The sequence below is a fragment of the Leucopleurus acutus genome (genome assembly GCF_964270905.1).
Source record: "Leucopleurus acutus genome assembly, chromosome: 10".
NCBI classification, from domain to species: Eukaryota; Metazoa; Chordata; class Mammalia; order Artiodactyla; family Delphinidae; genus Leucopleurus; species Leucopleurus acutus.
Window position 1 is genome coordinate 82,358,074 of NC_139153.1, and position 22,267 is coordinate 82,380,340.

The 22,267-nt window shown below is 48.1% G+C and overlaps 1 protein-coding gene and 3 pseudogenes across 4 annotated transcripts in view; 2 read left to right on the forward strand and 2 right to left on the reverse strand.

The window, feature by feature from the left end:
* The window catches only part of LOC309967657 (MHC class I polypeptide-related sequence B-like), a 117,215-nt pseudogene extending 112,176 nt beyond the window's left edge, over positions 1 to 5,039 (forward strand). The window contains exons 5-6 of the transcript in view: positions 4,274 to 4,514; positions 5,032 to 5,039. The product of the transcript in view is annotated as an MHC class I polypeptide-related sequence B-like (transcript). The remainder of the gene's footprint in view (positions 1 to 4,273; positions 4,515 to 5,031) is intronic.
* Positions 3,725 to 3,895, forward strand: LOC309967261 (small ribosomal subunit protein uS14-like; the record flags this gene model as incomplete). The annotated part of the gene is made up of 1 exon (XM_082847830.1): positions 3,725 to 3,895. The coding sequence occupies one exon, from the start codon at positions 3,725 to 3,727 to the stop codon at positions 3,893 to 3,895; it is 171 nt and encodes a 56-aa protein (XP_082703956.1).
* A 684-nt stretch (positions 5,040 to 5,723) lies between the features above and the next one.
* On the reverse strand, positions 5,724 to 10,439 carry LOC309967658 (MHC class I polypeptide-related sequence B-like; annotated as a pseudogene). Its single transcript has 5 exons — positions 10,350 to 10,439; positions 7,609 to 7,965; positions 7,092 to 7,378; positions 6,195 to 6,511; positions 5,724 to 5,794 (listed from the first exon to the last, which is right to left on the reverse strand). The product of its transcript is annotated as an MHC class I polypeptide-related sequence B-like (transcript).
* Positions 10,440 to 18,045: 7,606 nt separating this feature from the next.
* Positions 18,046 to 18,299, reverse strand: LOC309967470 (bolA-like protein 2; annotated as a pseudogene). Its single transcript has one exon. The product of its transcript is annotated as a bolA-like protein 2 (transcript).
* Positions 18,300 to 22,267: the final 3,968 nt, after the last annotated feature.

The window sequence follows — 22,267 nt, forward strand, 5'->3', positions numbered from 1 at the left end:
TCTGACACTGTGTCTAGACGGCACAGAGACCCGGGAGTCTGATCTTTGCTTTGTACAGGAAAGCCCTGGACATCTTTTTAAGATTCAGGAAGTCAGAAAGCATGAAATTCTGGGTTTAGAACAAGGTTGGTGTTGATGCTGCTGGTCTTCAGATCACACTTTTTAAAAAATTTATTTATTTATTTATTATCTTTGTCTGCATCGGGTCTTAGTTGTGGCATGTGGGATCTTTGCTGAGCATGCAGGATCTTTCGTTGGTGTTCGTGGGCTCTTTTTTTTTTTTTTAGAGAATTGATATCTTTTTATTTATTTATTTGAGGCTGTGTTGGGTCTTCGTTTCTGTGCGAGGGCTTTCTCTAGTTGCGGCGAGCGGGGGCCACTCTTCATCGTGGTGTGCGGGCCTCTCACTGTCGCGGCCTTCTCTTGTGGAGCATAGCCTCCAGACGCGCAGGCTCAGTAGCTGTGGCGCACGGGCTTAGTTGCTCCGTGGCATGTGGGATCTTCCCAGACGAGGTCTCGAACCCATGTCCCCTGCATTGGCAGGCAGATTCTCAACCACTGCGCCACCAGGGAAGCCCCTCGTGGGCTCTTTGTTGCAGCGTGCAGGTGTCTCTCTAGTTGTGGCATGAGGGCTTAGTTGCTCCGCCGCACGTGGGGTCTTAGTTCCCCGACCAGGGATTGAACCTGAGCGCCCTGCATTGGAAGGCAGATTCTTTACCACTGGACCACCAGGGAAGTCCCCAGATCACACTTCTGGTAGCAAGAACGTTCGTAGACCAGGATTCCCACATGGCTGTGCATCAGCCTTATGCATAGGACTTGCTGAATAAGCTTTTCCTTGATCTTGTGCCTAATACTCTGAGAAGGTGGTCCTGGGGAGAGGCCTGAGCATTTTGGAAGAAGCCCCACAAGCAATCCTGATGCTCAGCCACTTTGGGAACCACCAAGGTCAGCGACAGAGAGTGGCCAGAGAAGGGTCTTAAATCCACATTTAAAAGTGTTTTTTTTTTTTTTTTCAGAAAGAAAAGGGAGTACCTATATTGTCAATTATGAGATGTGATGTTGGGAAATACATGTAGTTCTCTCTACTATGGGGTATAGTCGGGTGGAAGACTTAGGAAGTGGTTCACAGTTCAGCATAATGAAATCCGTGCTCTCTGAAGTTATTCTCCAGACTGAGTTCTCACTCACTCTTGGAACAAACAATAGGATCCAAAATTTTTCTAATTTAGGCCTAAAGTACCATATATATATGATATGGGGGCTCATATCATTTTGGGAAGGCTACAGAACCAGGCTTGAGGCTCCACGGGAACAGAACCCACAGTGTCCACCCTAGGCCAGGTCCCACATAGGAACATTCGCCCCTGTTGCTGGGCACAGATGTCACTGCTCACACAGTGAGCCCCGCATGCTGGACGTGGACCCTGCGGCGAGGACGGCTGTCACTGCGGTTGCTGACAGCTGGAGGTTGTGTAACTCCCACTCACACCAGCCTTGCCAAATGCATTCTGCTCAGTCCCAGCCTCTCTGTGTCACCACATCCTGAGTAGAGCCTGAAATGTGGTCTCCTGAGTGGTGAGGCCTGAGCTCCATGCTGTGTCCACCTGCAAGAATGTTTGGGAAAGTGGGTTTTCCTCTTTTATGGAGGAAGGTGGTCTCTGCCTCCTACCAAGACTCTTTTAGTGTGGAATTCTCCTAATCTAGGAATTGTCCTAATCAGGTAAGGGGGTGGTGAGGGATGGAAAAAGAATGTCAAATTTCAATTCTTAGAGCAAAGATCTGAGACTAGAACTGGATCTGGTACATTGTAGGCACTTGGGTTTGGTTGAAAGAACAAGTGACTAATAAATGACATCCAAGGTAGAGATTTACTTGCTTACTACTCTTACTCTGAATTTCTTTGTGAGCTGGTGAGGGATTTTTTCCTTCACGCAACCAATTTTCTGATTCTCAGACGCCAACTGGGTGTCCTACAATTCAACTCAATTCTGACACGAGCTACCTGGAATTAGCATCAGACCCCACAGGTTTCAGGGCTCAGTCCCGCAGACTTCCTTTACTTCAGAAGCAAGTTGCAAGCCTCAAGTCCCTGTGTTACCTGCACTTCTGTCTGACTTGACTACAAAGCTAGGGGTTCCCCCCAAGTCTGATAATTTGGTAGAACAAGTCATAGAACTCAGGAAAATGCTATGCTTACCATTACAGTCTATAGTAAATGACACAAGTGAGCAGCCAGATGAAGAGGTGCCTAAGTCGAGGTCTGGAAAGGTCCCGAGTGTAGGAGCCTCAGTCACCGTGGAGTTGAAGTGTGCTACTCTCCCAGCATGTGGATGTGTTCACCAATTTGGAAGGTCTCCAAATTCTGTCATTTTAGGGTTTGTAATGAAAGTTTCATGATGTAGCTATGATTGATTAAATCATTGACCATTACTGATTGACCTCATCCTCCAGCCCCCCTCTCCCCAGAGGTCAGGGAGTGAGGCTGCAAGTTCCAACCCTCTGATCATGGCTTGCTTTTCTGGTGACCAGACCCCATCCTGAAGCTTCTAGGACCTTTCAGCCAAGAGTCATCGCCCTAGCACCCCAAAGATGCTTTTATCACTCAGATAGCCCCTGTCTTTGACCACAGATCCCTTAGAGCAGAAGGACCATAACAGTTAAAAGATGCTGACACATGACTAGAGTCCCATTCAGTCATTAACAAGTAGTCCAGTCCATCTTCCTATCAAGGATATTTACATGGCAAATAAATTCATGAAAAATTGCTCAACATTTTTAGTCAGAGGGGGAACTCAAATTAACCGTAATATGACATCGCTGCACACTGCCCAGAGTTGTTAAAATGAAAAAACCGCGCCAAATCAGTTGCTGGCAAGAATTTGGGCTAATTATCTCTCATAGATTGCTAGTGGGAGAGTAAATTGATTCAAATACTTTGAAAACGTCTTTGGTGGTAACCATTCACTCACCAGCATTTCCACTCTTAGTTATATAGTCAATAAATATGCATGCATATGTGTGCCAAATATATGAAAATATTATTCATAGCGGCTCGATTTGTGAAATTTGGATATAACACAAATGCCCATGAACAGTAGAGGACGAGAAATGTGGTCTATTCCTATAATGGAACACCACGAGAGTAAATAAATTACAACCACACACAGCAATAGGGGTGAGACCTGGTGACATAATGTTGAGTGAGAGAGCCAGACACAGGGGGGCATCCACTGCATAATTCTTTCCAATCAGAAACTGGCAGAACTCACCTATGTATGGCGTTAAAAATCAAGATAATGATTACTCTGAGGGGTGGGATGGGCAGGGTCCTTTATGACTGAATAGGATGCAAGAGGGTTTCTTGGGATGCTGGAAAGGTTACTTGATGTGAGTGTTGTTTACCCCAGTGTTCACTTGGTGAAAATCCACTGCACACTTATGAGCTGCCCACTTCTCTATGGGTGTTGTCCTTCATGAAAGTATGATTTTCTTGGATTTTTGAAATAATTCTAAGAATTCTTAGAATAACATAGAATTCTTCTTACTGAAAGCCCTCAGAAATGCTGAATTGAAAAAAAATCACTACAATTTTTAGAAACTCAAGGAAATACATGCCTGTGATTCAGATATAAAGAAGAGAAGCTAAAGTGAGAGCAGTGAGCCTGGGAGCCGACACAAGAATAGTTTGGGGCTTTTGCCTTGTTGCAGCCGAGAAAGCAACATGGGGCACCAGCAGCTTTACCGGAGCCATCCGAGAAAATTCGGCCAGGGTTCTCATTCTTGCCCCATCTGCTCAAACCGGCACGGTCTGATCCGGAAATACGGCCTCAATATGTGCCGCCAGTGTTTCCGCCAGTACTCGAAGGACATCGGCTTCATTAAGTTGGACTAAGTGTGAACTTCTTGAATGGGTCATCATGCATATCTACCTTCCTCAGAAACAATACTAACTCTTCGTATATAAAATAAAAATTTTAAAACTTCAAAAAACAGAATAGTTTGGGGAATGGCCGTCAAGCCAGGAAGTAGGAATCAAAACCCAAGCAGACTCTCTCCTCAGCATCAACACGTGGATCCAAGAGAGTGAGGCCCCATCCCAGCCCCTCCTCCTGCCCGGCTGAAGGAACGGGGCCCCAGGGTGCAGAGCAGACTTGGAGCAGGTCTGCGGTGGACGAGGGCTCAGCCAGAGGTGCAGCGTGTTCTCTCCATCTCCCTTAGAGGGAGCAGGGCTTGACCCCGGGCTTCACTGGCTCTGTGCTTTCTCCCCCAGGGGCCCCAGCCGTGAACGTGACCCACAGCCAGGACTTGGAGGGCACAGTCAACCTCACATGCTGGGCTTTCGGCTTTTTTCCCCCAGAATATCTCAGTGGCCTGGTTTCCAGATGAGGAACCCATGTGCCGGCATGCCCAGCAGACCTCCGTGACCATAAGTGTTCTCCAAGGAGAGGAGCAGCGGGTCTAGTGTCACGTGGAACACAGCGGGAAACACAGTGCACATTCTGCGCCCCCTGGTGAGCCTGGGGTGATCCTGGAGGGGGTTGTGACCTTGGGAGGGTCAGAGGCCAAGGTCAGGGAGAGGAGAGCAGGCCTGTGGCTCTGGGGTGCCTGGGTTATATATAATAAGTCCCTCTCTCAGGGAAAGGGTGGGGTGGGTGGGGAGGGGTCGGGGGTGCCCCAGGTGAGAACAGGAGCAACTACAGAGCTGCCTGGTCCCCCGCTCTGGGTGCTGCATGGACAGAGCCTCTCGCTGTGGGGCAGGGTGACTAACCATCCCTGTATGCCCAGGCTGAAGGCCAAATGATAAGGGAATTAGGCTCGTGGATGAGAAACCGCGTCCCCAAGCACGCCAGTGACACAAAGAGGTGGCATCAACAGAAGGAGCTGAGCCTGCACACGCCACCCTTTCACTGTTCCACGCTCTGCCTTTGCTCTTTGCCAAACGCAAAGCTCTGCTGCTCTTTTCCTCTCCCCTCAAGCAACCTGATTATGGGGAAATCAGTGTGACCATCCCCTTGTCCAAATCTACAGGGCAGTGACCACCGTGAGCAAGGGAACTGGCTCAGGGAGGGCAGGGTGAGGCCACAGAACGCAGACCCAGTGCCCTCCTCTAAAGAGCCCTTGGACTGTGTCCTGAGGGGCTGGACAGGAAAGAACCTGGAGGTAAGATAAAATCAGTGACCCCAGGTGTCCAAGGATTGGCTGGTCTCCTCTCCCTAAATGGTCAAGCGGTATCTGCTCACTACTCCTCCATATGAAGGAGATCCCAGCAAGCATGGGGGCAAGTGATGGGAACTTGAGAAGGATGCAGGCTGGGGGTGACCCAGAGGAATCGAAACTCAGAAGACAGCTCATGGAGGAGGAACTGGAGAGGTTGCAAAACATCTCTAGGTGGGGCCTCACAAGGGAGCATCACAGGCAGGGCTCTGGCACCATCCACTGAACCCTAGTTTGAGCCTTATGATTCTTCTACTTGGATTCTTAATACTGGCTGAAAAATTGGGGGAGAGAAATGCAGACAGGAAATCACCTTTCCTCTGAATTCCTTCTCAGTTTTTAACCCCTCCTCACCAGGTCACAAACACTTTACTTCAGGTTCCCTCTGATTCCAGGATCACCTAGACCCTCCCAACCAGCACATGATCCAACACATGCTCCCCAGACAAGCCCTGGTGAGCCTGAGAGTAGAGAAAAAAAGATGAGAACAAAAGGAGCTGCAACCCTCACTGCTGCCCAGTCTCACCCGAGCAAGGAGAGGCCTCGCTGGACACTAAGGGCCCCAGCCTGGCCCTGGCTTTAGGCAGAACCAAGGGGTTAGAGCAGACGTGGCTCCCATTCCCCTCACAAATACCCCAATGTCCAACTCTTGGAACAGAGGCTTGTCATCCTCTCACATCTGTGCAGAGGGACACGAGGGGGACTCTACATCCCAGGCAGAGCCCCTCCCATCCCCACCCGCGCCCAGATTTCTCACCTGGGCTCCCCACAGCTAATGCTGTCTTCTTCTTCTTCTTCGAGTAGCAAAGGACACAAAGCCCGATGATAAAAACAAGAGCAAAGGCAGCAACACCCAGGATGGTCCACTATTGACTCTGACGCAACAGGGTCTCTCCTGAGAGAGGGACTTATTATATATAACCCAGGCACCCCAGAGCCACAGGCCTGCTCTCCTCTCCCTGACCCTGGCCTCTGACCCAGGGTCACAAGCCCCTCCAGGATCACCCCAGGCTCAGCAGAGGGCACAGTGTGTGCACTGTGATTCCCGCTGTGTTCCAGTGGCACTGGACCCGCTGCTCCTCTCCTTGGGGAACACTTTTGGTCACCCAGGTCCGGTAGGCCCCGTTCCCATCAGGCAGGGCACCCCCAGACCGCTGGGCCTCCTGGCTCATGGGTTCCTCATCCCAAAACCAGGCCACGGAGATATTTTGGGGAAAGAAGCCGAAAGCCCAGCATGTGAGGTTGACTGTGCCCTCTGAGTCCTGGCTGTGGGTCACGTTCACGGCTGGGGGCCCTGTGGGAGAAAGCACAGAGCCAGTGAGGCCTGGGGCCAAGCCCTGCTCCCTCTAAGGGAGACGGAGAGAACACGCTGCACCTCTGGCTGAGCCCTCGTCCACCGCAGACCTGCTCCAAGTCTGCTCTGCACCCTGGGGCCCCGTTCCTTCAGCCGGGCAGGAGGAGCGGCTGGGATGGGGCCTCACTCTCTTGGATCCACGTGTTGATGCTGAGGAGGGGGCCGTGCAGGGTGGGCTCCTGGGGACCAGGAGGGAACTTTCTGGGACGGGCAGGCTGGAAGCCAGGGGCGCCCACCCTGGTCTAGGAGCTTCCTCTCCTGCCTGACACCCCTCTTCCCTGGTCCAGTTTCTGTCGGAGGGCCCACTGCTCCCCTGGATGATCGTCACTGGTGCGGTTCATTCCCGTCCCCACCTGCCCGTCTTTCTACAGTGGATTTAATGGAGCAGGAGATTGCAGGACACCACGCCAGCAGAGCAAATGTGCACCCAGAGGACAGGAAGGGTCTCCGTGTGCAGAGTCACGGCGGGGAGGCTCTAGGGGTCTGGGGGAGAGGAAGGACCCTGGCCCAGGAGCAGTACCTGTTCTCTCCCTGAAGCCTGTCCAGGATTCCAGATAGCCCTGCAGTCTTCCACAAAGCTCTCCCTGCACGGGGGCCTGGTAATACTTGCTTTGAAAGCCATCTGTGTCCCAGGACTTCTCCATTTCCATGGCCAAGTTCCGAGCCAAGGACTGGGGCGCTGTACATCCGTGGGTCTCTGGGTGACAGGAGAGGAGGAGCTCCCCATCATAGTAGCGAAACCTGAAGCCCCAGGCGTGGTTGTCTTCTCGGATTTCACAGCCCAGATCTCCTGGAGGGAATTCACACCTGCATCCCACCCCACTAGCAGTGACTCCTCCAGTCCCCGTGTCCCTCTGTCCTCACACCCAAGTGAAAAATTCCAGCCAGAGGGCCCCCTCCCTGCTCCCCTCATGTCTTCCCAGGGCTGCTGAGTCACGGCCACCCCCCTGCTGAACTCACAGACCCCTATCCTCTGGCCCCTGCCCCCAAATCCAGTGAAAGGCCTCCCAGCACTCTCGGACCCTCCCCACTCTCACCTCCTTTCTCCTCCTGCAGGGCCAGGATTTCTGCTAGAAGCTCTCTGAGGTCCTTCCACGTCTCTGTCAAGTCCTTGGACTCTGTGTCCCACGTCTCAGCTCCCAGCTCTTCTGCCCACAGCCCCCGGGGTTCTACCTGCCTGTCTCACGGTCATAGTGCAGGAAGGCCTGGCCATCCAAGTGTCCCCCAGCTAAAAAGCTGGACTGCACAGATCCATCCCGGGACAGCGCCGTGAGGTTGTAATGAAGACTTTGTGATCCTGGGGAAGGGGGAACCGCAGATGAAAGAGCTTTCCAGAAACAAGTGCACATCAAATGTTTACCAGACAAGTTCTGCTGTCCTGACCTGCTCCAAGACTGAGGATGCAGAACATGCACATGTACAAGGGACCACAATGAGAATTTTTCCAACACAGGGGAAAGAAGAAAAAGAGAAGGGAAGGAGAGGGGAATTGAGGAGTGGAGGGAGGGGTGGAGATGGGCAAACAAGCAGGACAAGTGCCAGGACAGGGAGGCACCGGCTCCCTAAGGGTCCAGGCAGGAGGCCAAGGGGAGAAGCTGGCCTGCAGGGGGCAAGGGAGAGGCAGGAAGACCAGGGTGAGGGAGGTGGAGTCAGAGGGGAGGGAGGGGCAGTGTCAGGCCCAGGATCAGAGGCATCCCTGGTCAGAGGCGGGTCAGGTGAGATGGAGAGCGAGGGCTGCTGCCCGTGGGGCAGGCTCATCATGGACAAGGTGGGCTCAAGGGAGGGTGAGGCACGAGGCAGAGGGGCCTGAGGGGCTGGGCTGTGGCCCTAAGAGAGTGGAACGTGGGCCAGTACCCCTGGTGGAGGTGAAGCAGTCTGGGCCCAGAGTGCAAGAGGCATGGTGAGGCCCCAGGTGGGGAGGTGGCTGGACCTGCCAGTGTCCCCTGGGAGAGGTGGGTGTTGGGGGCCTGAGTCAGTGCCATGTGCCCAAGGGTCATGGAGAATTAGAAGGAGGGTTGGCAAGAGAAAATAGAACTGGAAAGCCAAGGTGCACATTGGGAGGGACCTGCATGGTGGGAGTGGTTGGGGGCAGGTCACACCTCCACAGAGGGCATGGGTCAGGCAGCCAGCACAGGAGGGGCAGGGCTGGGGGAAGACCCCCTGTAGGGAAAGGCCAACTGACCAAGTGGCATCAACAAGGATTTTGGATACATGGTTGATGTAGTGAGAGCCCACTGGGGTCAGTGAACCCAAGAGAGGGTGATGAAGGCCAAGGAGGTGGGCAGTTGGACCAAGGGTAGTATTCCTATTGGGGAGGGAGGAAGGGCAAGGGGCTGCAGAGGAGACAGTGGTGAGGGTGGATTGGGGGGCAGGGGATGAGCATGCCTCAGGGGTGACTCTGGGGGACCTTGGGTTAGGGTGAAGACAGGAGAGGAGGGGTGCTCTGGTTGAGGGAGGGTGAGGATGGCATGGTGATTCCTGGGAGGAAGCTAGTGATTGATGAGAACGTGGTGAGGGCCCACGGCAGGTGGACACGGCGTGCGAGCTGGGCAAGGTGCCATGGGGGTAGGTACAGAGGGACCAGGGCAAGTGGAGTCCAGCACCTGAGGCCTGGAGAGTGGAAGCCTCCAGAGGGTGATGTTTGGGATGCAGGAGTGGGGAAGGGGCAGTGCTGGGTGAAAGGCCCACAGTTAATGAGGGCCAAGAGCTGGTGCCTGCACTGCGGCGGAGGTAGGAGGATGGGTGCCAAGACCGGGGGAGAGGTCCTCCCACAGGGGCTGTGCACTGTGCTCAGGGTACAATTGTCAAGGCCCATCACCACAGCTCCCCCTGGTGTTGAAACTAGTGGGGATGTAGGGAATTCATACTGGGCAAAAGTGAGTGTGGGCAAAAGTCAATCCCAGAAATGTAAGGTCAGTGAAAGCTGGGGGAAGGTAGGAGCCATACAGGTGACTGATCCTTGCAGGTAAAGATCCATGAGGGACGAGAGGATGAGGGTGAGGACGCCCTAGGAAGGGATCAGAGAACCGCAGGGAGGAGGGAACAGCAGGGAGGGTGAGGGCAAATCCTGAGGGGGCGCAAGAGATGGCAGGGGAGGAGGCAAGGAGAGAATCAGGGGTGGGAACAGGGGCACAGCAGAAAATAAGAATTAACATTGGTGGCGGGGGCAGTGGAGACCACAGAAATCACAGGAAGAATCCCTTGGCTCCAAAACGGTCAGACCCTAACTTCTCTCAGTGAAAATAATGAATAAACAATCTATAATAAGAGTAGAGGGTGTGATGAATTGGGAGATTGGGATTGACATATATACACTGATGTGTATATATGTGGGTGACTAATAAGAACCTGCTGTATAAAAAAATAAATAAAATAAAATTCAAAAATTCAAAAAATAAAAAATAAAATATAGTAAAAAAAAAAAAAGAGTAGAGTGTTTTATTTGAGCCAAATTAAGGACTAGCCGGGAAGCCAGCTTCCCAGATAACTCTGAGAAACTGCTCTGGAGAAGCAGGGTTTTCAGCACAGTCGTTTTTTGTTGTTGTTGTTGTTGTTTTGGGGGGGTAGTTTTTTGGCTGCCTCGCACCAGAATCTTAGTTCCCAGACCAGAGATTGAACTCCGGCCAACGGCAGCGAAAGCTCTGAGTCCTAACCACTGGACCGCCAGGGAATTCCCCTTCAGCACAGTTTTATAACTTGTCAGAACAAACATTGAACAAGTCAGGGCTACATTTCTCCAAGGTTTAAAAAAAACAAACAGACCAGCACGTACACGTACGTGCAGCACATACTGTATGGCCTTGGCACCTGGGAAGGTAGTCTTATCATCAAAGGTGAACCAGCGTTGGAGTCCCAGGAAGAGGGGCATTTAGTCTTTTTTTTTTTTTTTTTTTTTTTGTGGTATGCGGGCCTCTCACTGTTGTGGCCTCTCCCGTTGCGGAGCACAGGCTCCGCACGCGCAGGCTCAGCGGCCATGGCCCACGGGCCCAGCCGCTCCGCGGCAGCGGCATGCGGGATCCTCCCGGACCAGGGCACGAACCCGCGTCCCCTGCATCAGCAGGCAGACTCTCAACCACGGCGCCACCAGGGAAGCCCTAGTCTTTATTTTTAACATGGACATTCTTTACTTCTGGTCAATGTGCCCTTTCCTTTAATAATTAAAGCAGATGTACAATGTATGTCTGACAGGCCACAAAGAGGCAAGTTACTTAGCCCAAAATTGAACTTAGTTCATGTATAAGACAGAATGACTTTTCTGTATCTGAATATGTGCAAACATTTTTTGTCGCTTCCCTCAGTGAAAGCCAGGATCGGCCACGGTGCCCACAGCAGTAGGAAGTGTGGTTCAGGGCCCTTGGGCCCTTCCTAGAGCTCCAGTCACTAGAAAGAGATCCTCAACTCCAAGGCCTGAGGCCCTTGAGCGCTGCCTGCCTGGAAGCCCCCTGATTCCCGAGGCCAGAAACGGGAAGAGGGCAGAACTGAGAACAGGAGGAGAGGACAGCGCTCAGGGGCCTAAGAGGGCGTCCCGCACACCGGTGGGAAGTGGCCGCCTGAGCGTCGGACCTCCAAGAGCCCTTGATCGCCTCTGACGGGAGCAACCCGGGCTTGGGGGCAGCCTTCCCACCCAGGGCAGTCGGAGGACGCGGATGTGTGAGGAAGAGGAAAGCAGGGAGGGCGGGTGCAGCAGGGGCAGCAGAGGGTGGGAGTCGGAAAGAGACTGAAAAGCCGGAACGTTATTTGGTGGCCACAGGCCGCGAGCCGCTCCCGGCCCCTCCCCGGCCTCACCCCGCCCCCGACTCCCCCCACTCCCCACACCGCTGCACCGCAAGTGAGACGGTCCCCGCGACGCTCACCGAATCCCACCCGGACCCTGAAACCGCACCAGGCTCCCGGCTGAGGACCTCAATGAACGCCACTCACCAGCGGCGGTAGCCGGGAGCACAGAAAGGGCAGCGCCGGCTGGAAACGGCAGGACAAAGAGAAGCCCTGGCAAGCCGCGCGGAGCTGGACAGCTGGGTGGCGCTGTTTCTCCCCGGGAGATGCCGCCTCCTGGCCTGTGGTCGTTTCACTGACCGGCCCTGCTCCGTTCCTTTGCAACTTGCTTCTCCTTCCTCGCCGCTGCGCCTTCTTCCTTCTCGCCTGCTCTCCTTATTCTCCTTTTCTTTCCTTCCACTCTCACCCTCAGCGGTTTAGGGGTTTTAGCTGTGCTGCCCCAGGACCTGGGGATTTTATCGTTTGTGTGGCAGCTTCTAGAGGGCCTATCGCTGAGGCTGAGGTGTGAGGCCGTGATGAGGATGACGGAGGAGAAAACGGGGCCTCCTCTCAGCTCGCTGCCTTGGGGGCTTCTCCGCAGGGACCCCTTAGGCTAACGCCCCTCCTGGAGTCTTAACCACTGGACCACCAGGGAAATCCGCGGGTTGAATTCCTGGGCTTCTGCACCCATCTTCTTAAAAGAGAATGGTATATCTCTTCAGGAGGGACTTCATCCAGGAAAAGTAGGTGGATTACCCTCAGGGCCTGGAAAATACTGATGTTTCTTCTGTTTTAATGATGTTTTCCACCACCTAAACTCATTAGGAAACCCATTGAGGTGAGAAATGTCTCTCATTAAAAACAATCCAGATAACTCCTCCAATAACCACCTGCATTGGCCCTTTAGCTCTCCCCGCTGCTGAGGACCCATCCCCGGATTATCTTCTAACATCCATCAGTTCCGCTCTCTCTGGTGACAATCTGCAGGAACATTTCCATTTTTTTGATGCTCCAGCGAATCTCAGCTCTTCACAAACAAACTAGACCAGAAAACTGCAGAGTCTTGTGCCTCAAGCATTGGCTTGGATTGGACTCAAAGCACTTCCTCTTCAAAGGGCAGCACCTTGAAAACTATAAACCTGTTTTGTTAGTCATGATGGAAAGACATTTCTGGAGTTTCAAGTACCAAATCTACCTGAGGAAAAAAAGTGCGTTGACTCCTGGTTTTGGCAACGTACTACAGTACGTGAGATGCTTTCATTGGGGTAAGATGGCTGTAGGTTGTGTGGGACATATCTGAACTATTTTTGTAATTGTTTTGGTGAGTCTAGAATTATTGCAAAATGAAAAGAAGGAGGAGGAGGAGGAGTGGGGGGAGGGGAAGAAAAGGAAGAAAAGGAGGAGGATGAGGAGGGACATTAAAAAATGTCCTTAATGAGAAATTGAGGACATTCCAGGAAAAGGGGCTCTTTATTCCTGAGGTTTGGCCCTAACACTATTGTGGCTTCTGACCTTAGTAAGCTGGATTAGTGAACGTGTCTAATCGCAATGACTCTTTGCCTAGACAAGAGGCACGGTTGTGTAGAAGCCCGCCTCACCATGCCCTGTCACATGTCCCATGAGTCCTTCACTCTTGGGCCTTCAAAAGAGGGGCGAAGTGTCCCTCACCAGCAGGAGGGGGCTCTGAGTAATTCCCATGGACCAGCCTTAAAGAGTGATTTTGCCTGGAGTATGTTTCACACTTATCTCCCTCAGGACCCCAGCAGGGCCATTGGAGCTCATAGGTGACTGATGGAGGATTTTGGGATTTAGATCTTGATTAAGTCAACTTTGAAGACTTGCCCAACATCTGGCACGGTCTGGAAGATGACATCAAGGAGGGTATACGCAGAACCCTGGGAATTGGAGAGTTGAGTCACTTGAGAGTCTGAAAGTTCAAGAGCAGCTGCCTTCTCTTGGGCACAAACCAAGATTGAGGGGATTGAAAATACATTGAATCTCCTTGGTCCCCACAGGCACAAGCTTATTTGTGACCGCAGCTGCTTCATTGGCATGAAGCTAAGGAAGCCTTGGGTTTCTGCAGGGTGTAGAGGAGAGCAGTAGATGGAAAGGTGGAGAATATAGGGCCCTGAAATTTATTTGATATCTGCTAGAAATGCGAGGTGCCGCATTCACTAAAAAGTGTAAGGATACCAATCTCAGGATACCAGGGGAAAGGGATAAATGAAGACAACCTGTAATATGTTGTCAGGAAAAACTGAGAGGCATATACATTTAGGAGAGGTGTCCTTATCATACATTTGTAAATGTTCCAAGATGTGGGAATGTTTCAGACACGACTTTTAAAGAAACAACACAGTCTGCATGGATGGTGGAGCTTATTTTTTAAACCCAGTATATGTCTTACTGTATATTATTTCCCAAATGTGTTTTTGCTCATTTGACTATTTTAAATTTTTACCAAATTTATACATGTATATAATTTTAAAAGGCAGAAGGTCCTACAAGACTTATAACAAAAAGCTGTGGTCCTTATTACCACTTTCCCAATCTTTAGTTCTCTTTCGCTAGATGCAAACATTTCAATACTCAGTTGGCTTTTATCTTCCTATTTTTAATAACAAGTTGCATCAGTCAAGGTTGAGTGAAGGAACTAGAGATTATTCTAGGTTTATTAAACAGGAAGGGATTTTACAAAGGCTGTTAGGAGCTTTTGAAATCTTTAGAAGGGCTGAAGGAGCAAGTTCTCAGCTGAGCCTTATGGAATGACAGCCAGAACAATGTAGATATGTTTGGTGTTCCTTTAATGGCTTGTATATAAATTTATCTCTAATCTGTCACCAAATTCTCCTTCAACAGTGTAGTTTTCCTCTCCATTCAAATGCATGACAATTAATCAATTTTATCTTTTTCTTGGACATAGACTTCTGTAGCCAGGTGAAGTAATTCTCTTTATTCCTGAGGCCTTGGCCCCAAACTCCTGTTTCAATCTGGACCTGTTGATCCCTTATTGTCCCACATAGGTGCCTCTTGGGATGTTCCTTTAGCATTTGTGTGTGTATATATATATATATATATATATATATATATATATATATAAAACATTCATATATATAGCATTTATATATATATAGCATTTGTATATATATATACATAAAACATTTATATATATAGCATTTGTGTATATATATAGCATATTTATATATACACATAAATATATATACATATGTACAAATATATATACAAATGTATATATACAAATTGTAATATATATACAAATATATATAATATATATACAAATATATGCAAATATAATACATATCTATTATGTATACAAAAAATATATATATATAAATATATATACATATATATATAAAATGATACTGTTTAACACCTGAAGGCGACAAATTATTCTGGATTAGACATTTATGTATATAAAACAATACTGCTTAACACCTGAAAATGACAAGAGAAACTCTGGAACTTTTTTGACCCAGGGACAGGAAAGAATGGACACTGTTTCCACAGCTGCATTGCTGTTTTGACTGTCATTACATGTAGTTTGAAGGACTGTGAGAGTTTGAAGGACTGTCATTACATGTAGTTTGAAGGACTGTGAGAGTTTGAAGGACTATGAGAAAAAATATAGCTTTTTCTTGATTTAACAATGATCTAGGCAGGACAGACAATAATAACCCCACTTAATTAATGGATAAACTAAGGCTGAGAGAGATTACACAGTCTATAAAGGGGAAGAACTAGATTGGAACCCAGGTTTTTTGACTTTTTCTTTTCTGGTGTCTGTTTTCAGTCTGTAACTCATCTATGGTCAAAAAAGGAGGAACTCATTTGTGGCAAAAATCATCAGACATCCTACAGTCACTAGAACAAAAACCCCACAAAGGTAGGACACCTGTTCACTACTGTAGCCTCAGTGCTGACGTCAATGCTTGTCCCAGAGCTGGCATTTAGTAAATATGTGTAGAATGAATGAACGGGTAAATGAATGAACGGTGTAACTGTTTATAAGTAGGGAAACACAGCTCCAGAAATGTTAAGCGACTCACCAAAAGTCACTTATCATATTTTATAAATTACAAGACATATGTGGACATATGCTGTGCTCAGTGCCCAGCAAGTGCAAGACAAGGAGGGAGCTGGTGTGTGACACTGTGAGATGGTAATGCAAGCCAACTTCCCCTGAGATACTCTAGGCGATCAATTTCCAAGAGAGGCTCATCTCTCAGAGGACCACTACCCAGCCATTGCCACTAGAGGGCTCATCAAGACATTTAATCAGAAAGATACAGGCAGTCTGGGAGCCTCTTTTTGTTCAGGCCATTTGTTTCCACAGTTTCTTTTCATTGCATTCCCCCCGCCCCCCCATTATCTCTTTTCCCATGCTAGCTCTGTATTCAGATTAAATCTTCATTCATGTCAATGTAACAATTTTACCACATCCAAATTTTTCTAATGCCAGTTTTCATCAATCCTGACATTTATGTTATTTGTCTGACTTCACTAGTGAGTTCTGCTTTTTAAACACTTGCAGCTCTGTGATCCAGTATCCAACGACGCGTTATACTTCAGCTCCATTCACAAATCGGGTATCAACTGCAAGCAGCTAAACACAAGCAGTGAATACTAATCAGAACAAGGAAGAATGTGTCTGTTGTGGTCTCAGTGTGAGAGAAAATGCCTCTGCTCAGGGGTGCACCTGTACCTCACTTTGCTTGCTGCCCCATATGGTGACATGACCGATGGTAAATGTCACTGCTGAAAGCTCCATGAGTTTTTTTGAAGGTTCCCAAAGAGGGTGTAGAACACTAAAATATTTCATAACTTTTGCATCTACATGACAGCAATGTCCATGAACTTCCGCCAGGCACGTTGAAGGCAGAAGCTGTTTATATGGCTCTCCACTGTGTCCTCGGAGCCACACATAGTAACTGGCATATGTGTCCTATGTAAAGATCTGATGGCTGGTTAAGTGAATCATCACACACCATCTCTCCCATGGGTAGAGCAGAGGAGCTGAAAAACTCTCCTGGGTGGAGAAAATCAAAAATACCTTGAAGCTGCCCTGATTCAGGGATGCTGCCTTAAAAACTCTTGGGTGGGGCCCTAAGCCAAAAATGGAGCAACTCTGCTTGTGTCGTCTTCAAATTCTTTCAAGGGTGAGGCCTGAGATGCTGCAAATATTTTAAAAAGTAGAATGCACCTGTCAGGGCAAATTAATGCCATAAATGTCAAAACTGATGACACATTTCCTACTGTTCATTGTACACACAGATGGGTTTATTTGTATCTGCATGTCCAAAATTCGTTTTCAGGCTGGGGGCTCCCCAAGAATGGGGAGGGTGTCTGGTTTCTCTTGCTTGGCTCAAAACTCAAAACAGATTAAAGGCTAGGTCCAAGGACCTGTCATTGAAAGCCTAGAGAAGAAAAAGCTGAAGGATAAAGGTTTTATGAGGAGGGTGCTGAGCAGTTATTCATCACTTGAGATTCAACTCTAATGAGGTAAACAGTGAATGAAGACCCGTGTTTAACTCCACCTCTTCCACTTCCACTCTGCCACTCTGAGCGGGAGCTACTCTTCGTTGCTGTGTGCGGGCTTCTCATTGCGGTGGCTTCTCTTGTTGAAGAGCATGGGCTCTAGGGGCATGGACTTCAGTAGTTGTAGCTCGCCGGCTCTAAAGCGCAGGCTGAGTAGTTGTGGCGCATGGGCTTAGTTTCTCCGCAGCATGTGGGATCTTCCCAGACCGGGGCACGAACCTGTGTCCCCTGCATTGGCAGGCGGACTCTCAACCACTGCGCCACCAGGGAAGCCCGGCAGGCAGATTCTTAACCACTGCGCCACCAGGGAAGCCCCATTGAATTGAAACTTTTAAGATGAGACTATTTTTTTTTTGAATTGAGGTGTAGTTGATGTACAATATAAGTTTCAAGTGTACAACATAGTGATTCACAATTTTTAGGTTTATAGTTATTATAAAATATTGGCTATATTCCCTGTGTTGTACAATATATCTTTGTAGCTTATTTATTTTATACATAGTAGTTTGCACTTCTTAATCCCTAACCCCTATTTGCCTCTCCCCCCCCCCCACTGGTAATTACTAAGTTTGTTCTCTATATCTGTGAGTCTGTTTCTTTTTTGTTATATTTACTAGTTTGTTCTATTTTTTAGATTCCGCATATGTTATAGCATACAGTATTTGTCTTTCTCTGTCTGACTTATTTCACTCAGCATCATACCCTCCAAGTCCATCCATGTTGTTGCAAAAGGCAAAATTTTCTTCTTTTTTTGTGGTTGAGTAATACTCCATTGTATATGTATACTACATCTTCTTTATCCATTCATCTGTTGGATACTTTTGTATCCAACTGATACCTTTGTCAGTTGCTTCCATATCTTAGCTATTGTAAATAGTGCTGCTCTGAACTTTGGGATGCATATATCTTTTCGAATTAGTGTTTTTGTTTTTTTCAGATATATACCCAGGAGTAGAATTGCTGGGTCATATGGTACTTCTATTTTCAATTTTTTGAGAAACCTCCATACTGTTTTCCACAAGAGGCTGCACCAATTTACATTCCCACCAACACTGTACAAGGGTTCCCTTTTCTCCACATCCTGGCCAACATTTGTTATTTGTGTTCTTTTTCTGTGGGGGTGGGGGTCTGATTCATAATTTAATAGGTGTGCAGGTCCGGGTCCCTTATTTCTGCTGCTCACGGGTCCACTGCTCTGGGGTCACGGTTTTCTGCTCAAAGGCATGGATGTGCAGGAGCTCTTCTGCTAGGCAAGTGTTCACAAGCCGGTGTCTCTGAAGCAGCGGCTTCCCCTCGAACTTGGCCGACACCACCAGGACCGGAAGCTGGACGCACAAAGGCTGGGAGTCGTGTCCTGCATTTCCACCCCCAGGTCCCACTGCAGCTTCTCCCGGCGGTACTCGGCGCCGAGTTCCATTGTGGCAGCCCAAAGGGGGCGGCAGCCCAGCAGGGACAGAACCCCTGCTCGGACCCCTGCCACACTTATTTGTGTTCTTTTTGATGACAACCATTTATTTATTTATTTATTTATTTATTATTGGAGTATAATTGCTTTACAATGGTGTTTTAGTTTCTGCTTTATAACAAAGTGAATCAGTTATACATATACATATGTTCCCATACCTCTTCCCTCTTGCGTCTCCCTCCCTCCCACCCTCCCTATCCCACCCCTCTAGGTGGTCACAAAGCACCGAGCTGATCTCCCTGTGCTATGCGGCTGCTTCCCACTACCTATCTATTTTACGTTTGGTAGTGTATATATGCCCATGCCTCTCTCTCGCTTTGTTACAGCTTACCCTCCCCACTCCCCATATCCTCAAGTCCATGCTCTAGTAGATCTGTGTCTTTATTCCCATCTTACCCCTAGGTTCTCTTCATGAATTTTTTTTTCTTAAATTCCATATATGTGTGTTAGCATACAGTATTTGTTTTTCTCTTTCTGACTTACGTCACTGTGTATAACACACTCTAGGTCCATCCACCTCACTACAAATAACTCAATTTCGTTTCTTTTTATGGCTGAGTAATATTCCATTGTATATATGTACCACATCTTCTTTATCCATTCATCCAATGATGGACACTTAGGTTGCTTCCATCTCCTGGCTATTGTAAATAGAGCTGCAATGAACATTTTGGTACATGACTCTTTTTGAATTATGGTTTTCTCAGGGTATATGCCCAGTAGTGGGATTGCTGAGTCGTATGGTAATTCTATTTGTAGTTTTTTAAGGAACCTCCATACCGTTCTCCATAGTGGCTGTATCAATTTACATTCCCACCAACAGTGCAAGAGGGTTCCCTTTTCTCCACACCCTCTCCAGCATTTATTGTTTGTAGATTTTTTGATGATGGCCATTCTGACTGGTGTGAGGTGATATCTCATTGTAGTTTTGTTTTGCATTTCTCTAATGATTAATGATGTTGAGCATTCTTTCATGTGTTTGTTGGCAATCTGTATGTCTTCTCTGGAGAAATGTCTATTTAGGTCTTCTGCCCATTTTTGGACTGGGTTGTTTGTTTTTTTGTTATTGAGCTGCATGAGCTGCTTGTAAATTTTGGAGATTAATCCTTTGTCAGTTACTTCATTTGCAAATATTTTCTCCCATTCTGAGGGTTGTCTTTTGGTCTTGTTTATGGTTTCCTTTGCAAGGAGAATGTTGAATCACTATTGCTGGACAACTTCACCAAACATTCTCGTTTGTAAAGATGGGAGACTGGACGGGAATGTGCATTCGCAGACATTTTTGTGAGAGGTGACAAATGGGCGTAAATCCTGTTCGGGAACAATTCTTTAAGGGGTGTGCTTGCTCGGTTTCCTCAATCTGGGCAGCACAGTAACAGCAGGTGCCAGTTGGGGTCACTTGGATTTTGTACTGCCCTTTAACAATACCTAAAGAAAGACATCCTCTAAACATTGGGCTTTATAAAGAAGAAAGGAGGATTGGATGAGTGTGGCTGGACTCACATGCTGGAGTGAGCTGTATACAGTCACTAAATAGATGACACACATAGATATATGTAGCAAATTACAAGTGTCACAATGAGTATGATGAGTAATATGACTTGGAAGCCAACTACCAAATCTTGTAGTTCAGGATTCCAAGACTAAGGGCGGGATTTCCCTGACTTTTTTTTTTTTTTTTTTTGCGGTACGCGTGCCTCTCACTTCTGTGGCCTCTCCCGTTGCGGAGCACAGGCTCCGGAAGCACAGGCTCAGCGGCCATGGCTCACGGGCCTAGCTGCTTCGCGGCATGTGGGATCTTCTTGGACCGGGGCACAAACACGTCTCCCCTGCACTGGCAGGCGGACTCCCAACCACTGCGCCACCAGGGAATTCCTCCCTTACTCTTTAAGGCTTCATTTTTTTCCTTCGGGATGTTTCTGCAGCGTCTTCACCTTGTCGTTTTCTACCTTCAGTACTGTCCAGAGACCAGATGGTCATGCATCTCTCTGTGGGTCCTTAAAGGCAGGAACCATGCCCCCCTTCCTAGCAGCACCTTGCAGAGGTGGCCACATTCTGGAGATGGAGGCTACATGGTAAGATGAGGGAGGTGGACTCAGCAAAGCCCCTGCACTTTTGGCAGAACTGCTGACCCAGAGGGACATGGGTGTCTTGGGGGTAATTAGTATGGGCCAGTTGACTTTAAGAGTTTCCCTTATCCTATGTTCCTTTATGCCACTATCCTATGTACAACCCCAGGATCTGTGGAAGCAGCGAAAAGAACTGAGACTGAATTTCCCTCTAGTCCAACTGGTACTCAATTCATACTTGATGAGTGACCAGCAGGCTACCTCCTGTAGACATGGTCTTTTGGCCTGGGTGTTGGGATGACTTGGATGTGGTGCTTTTGAGAGAACAGAAACCTGTATCCCTCAGCTAGACAGACCGAGATGAACAGACAAAAAGGCATGGAGTGTTTGACCCCTGCTGGGCACTTAATAACTGTGTTGTTAAATGAATGGATTTAGATATGTGACCTAGACTGGAACAAATCTTTGCTTTATTTCTTTGATAATACTTAATGAATATCTCTTATATTTGAATTGTACGTATCTCCCCCAAATAGTTTTTATGACTAAACCTGGTAGATAAGTAAAGGCAATTTTCCTGAGGGCGTAATCACGGCCAGAATTAGGTGATACTCAGAGAAGACAGGCATTCTGAGTGTCCCTAACATGTTTATTCCCAGGGCCAGCCACCTTCCCCATCTGGTGATTCCAGGGCTCCAGACTGGGGGAGGGGAGTGGAGGCCTGAGGACAACACACATCATACTTCATGGTCCTTTACAGGCTGAGGAGGCTGGTTTGCTCTAGAACCAACTGTAGCCACTGCTGGGATCCTCTTTATGGTGCCTGCCAATCCATGGCATGGGGATGATAAACAACTCTGGTGGATGGATTTAATGGATGAAGGAAACAATTTTCCTGGGGAGAAAGGAAGTGGTTTGTTTTTAAGACTTGGTTCCTCTCTTAGTCCTGGTGGTTTGTGATCTATAAAGATCTATTCAACTCATCTCTATGGCTCCTTCCAATTTACCACTTTCTTCAGATCCGGATACCACTAAAGATACACAATTTCCAAAAATGTTGAAGTAATATAGGAAAAATAAAATTATTTTGATCAGTGGAATTGGGGGAGGGATGGAAATACAGATAATTCTTTTTTAAAAACTTTTTTTGGTCAAATATTTAAAAGTTAAAAATGTAGGAAGTTGGGTAATACAAACTTTCCTCTTACTTTCTGTACACTGAGTCTTTTGAATCATCTCTTGGTTTTAGTCTCTATAAGAGGTTAAGAAGGTGCCATTGCCAGGACTTAGAGTCCTGGTTTGGAGTGAGAAAAGGCTCCACCAACCTGGAGCGAGAGTATCTGACTTTTCGTCACGAGCCACATGATCAAAAAGCCACTTGTTTGTGATTACAGTGAAGTCAAGAAGGGCATCCCTCTACTGATGAATACTGAACGTGATTCATGCGTGTGTCAAGTACATATGAAGGCTTTCATCCCCTTTTTCCTTTTCTTAGCCATCCTTCAGTGTGCCCTAGTTTCATGGTGTGCTTTTGGTGGAACTAAACTGAACACTTCAACTGAATAAAGCATTACTTTTGGCTTAATCACACTTACAAATGGATCCTGCACTGTGGGTTTGCCTCTTGGGGCAGAGGTCAGTGCACAATGGCATCAGTGACCAACAGGAATGAATGAGGTTTTAATGACCTGCATGAGCTGACTAATCATGTAAGCGCCCCTGCTGAGATTCCAACATGCACTTCATCCTTCAGTCAGGATGGCCCCAAAGGGCCGGCCCTTCCATGTCCAGCAGAGGCCAGAAGTTGAAGGCTTGGATTTTAGACTGAAAGTCAGCAAGAGGAAGTCACAGGGT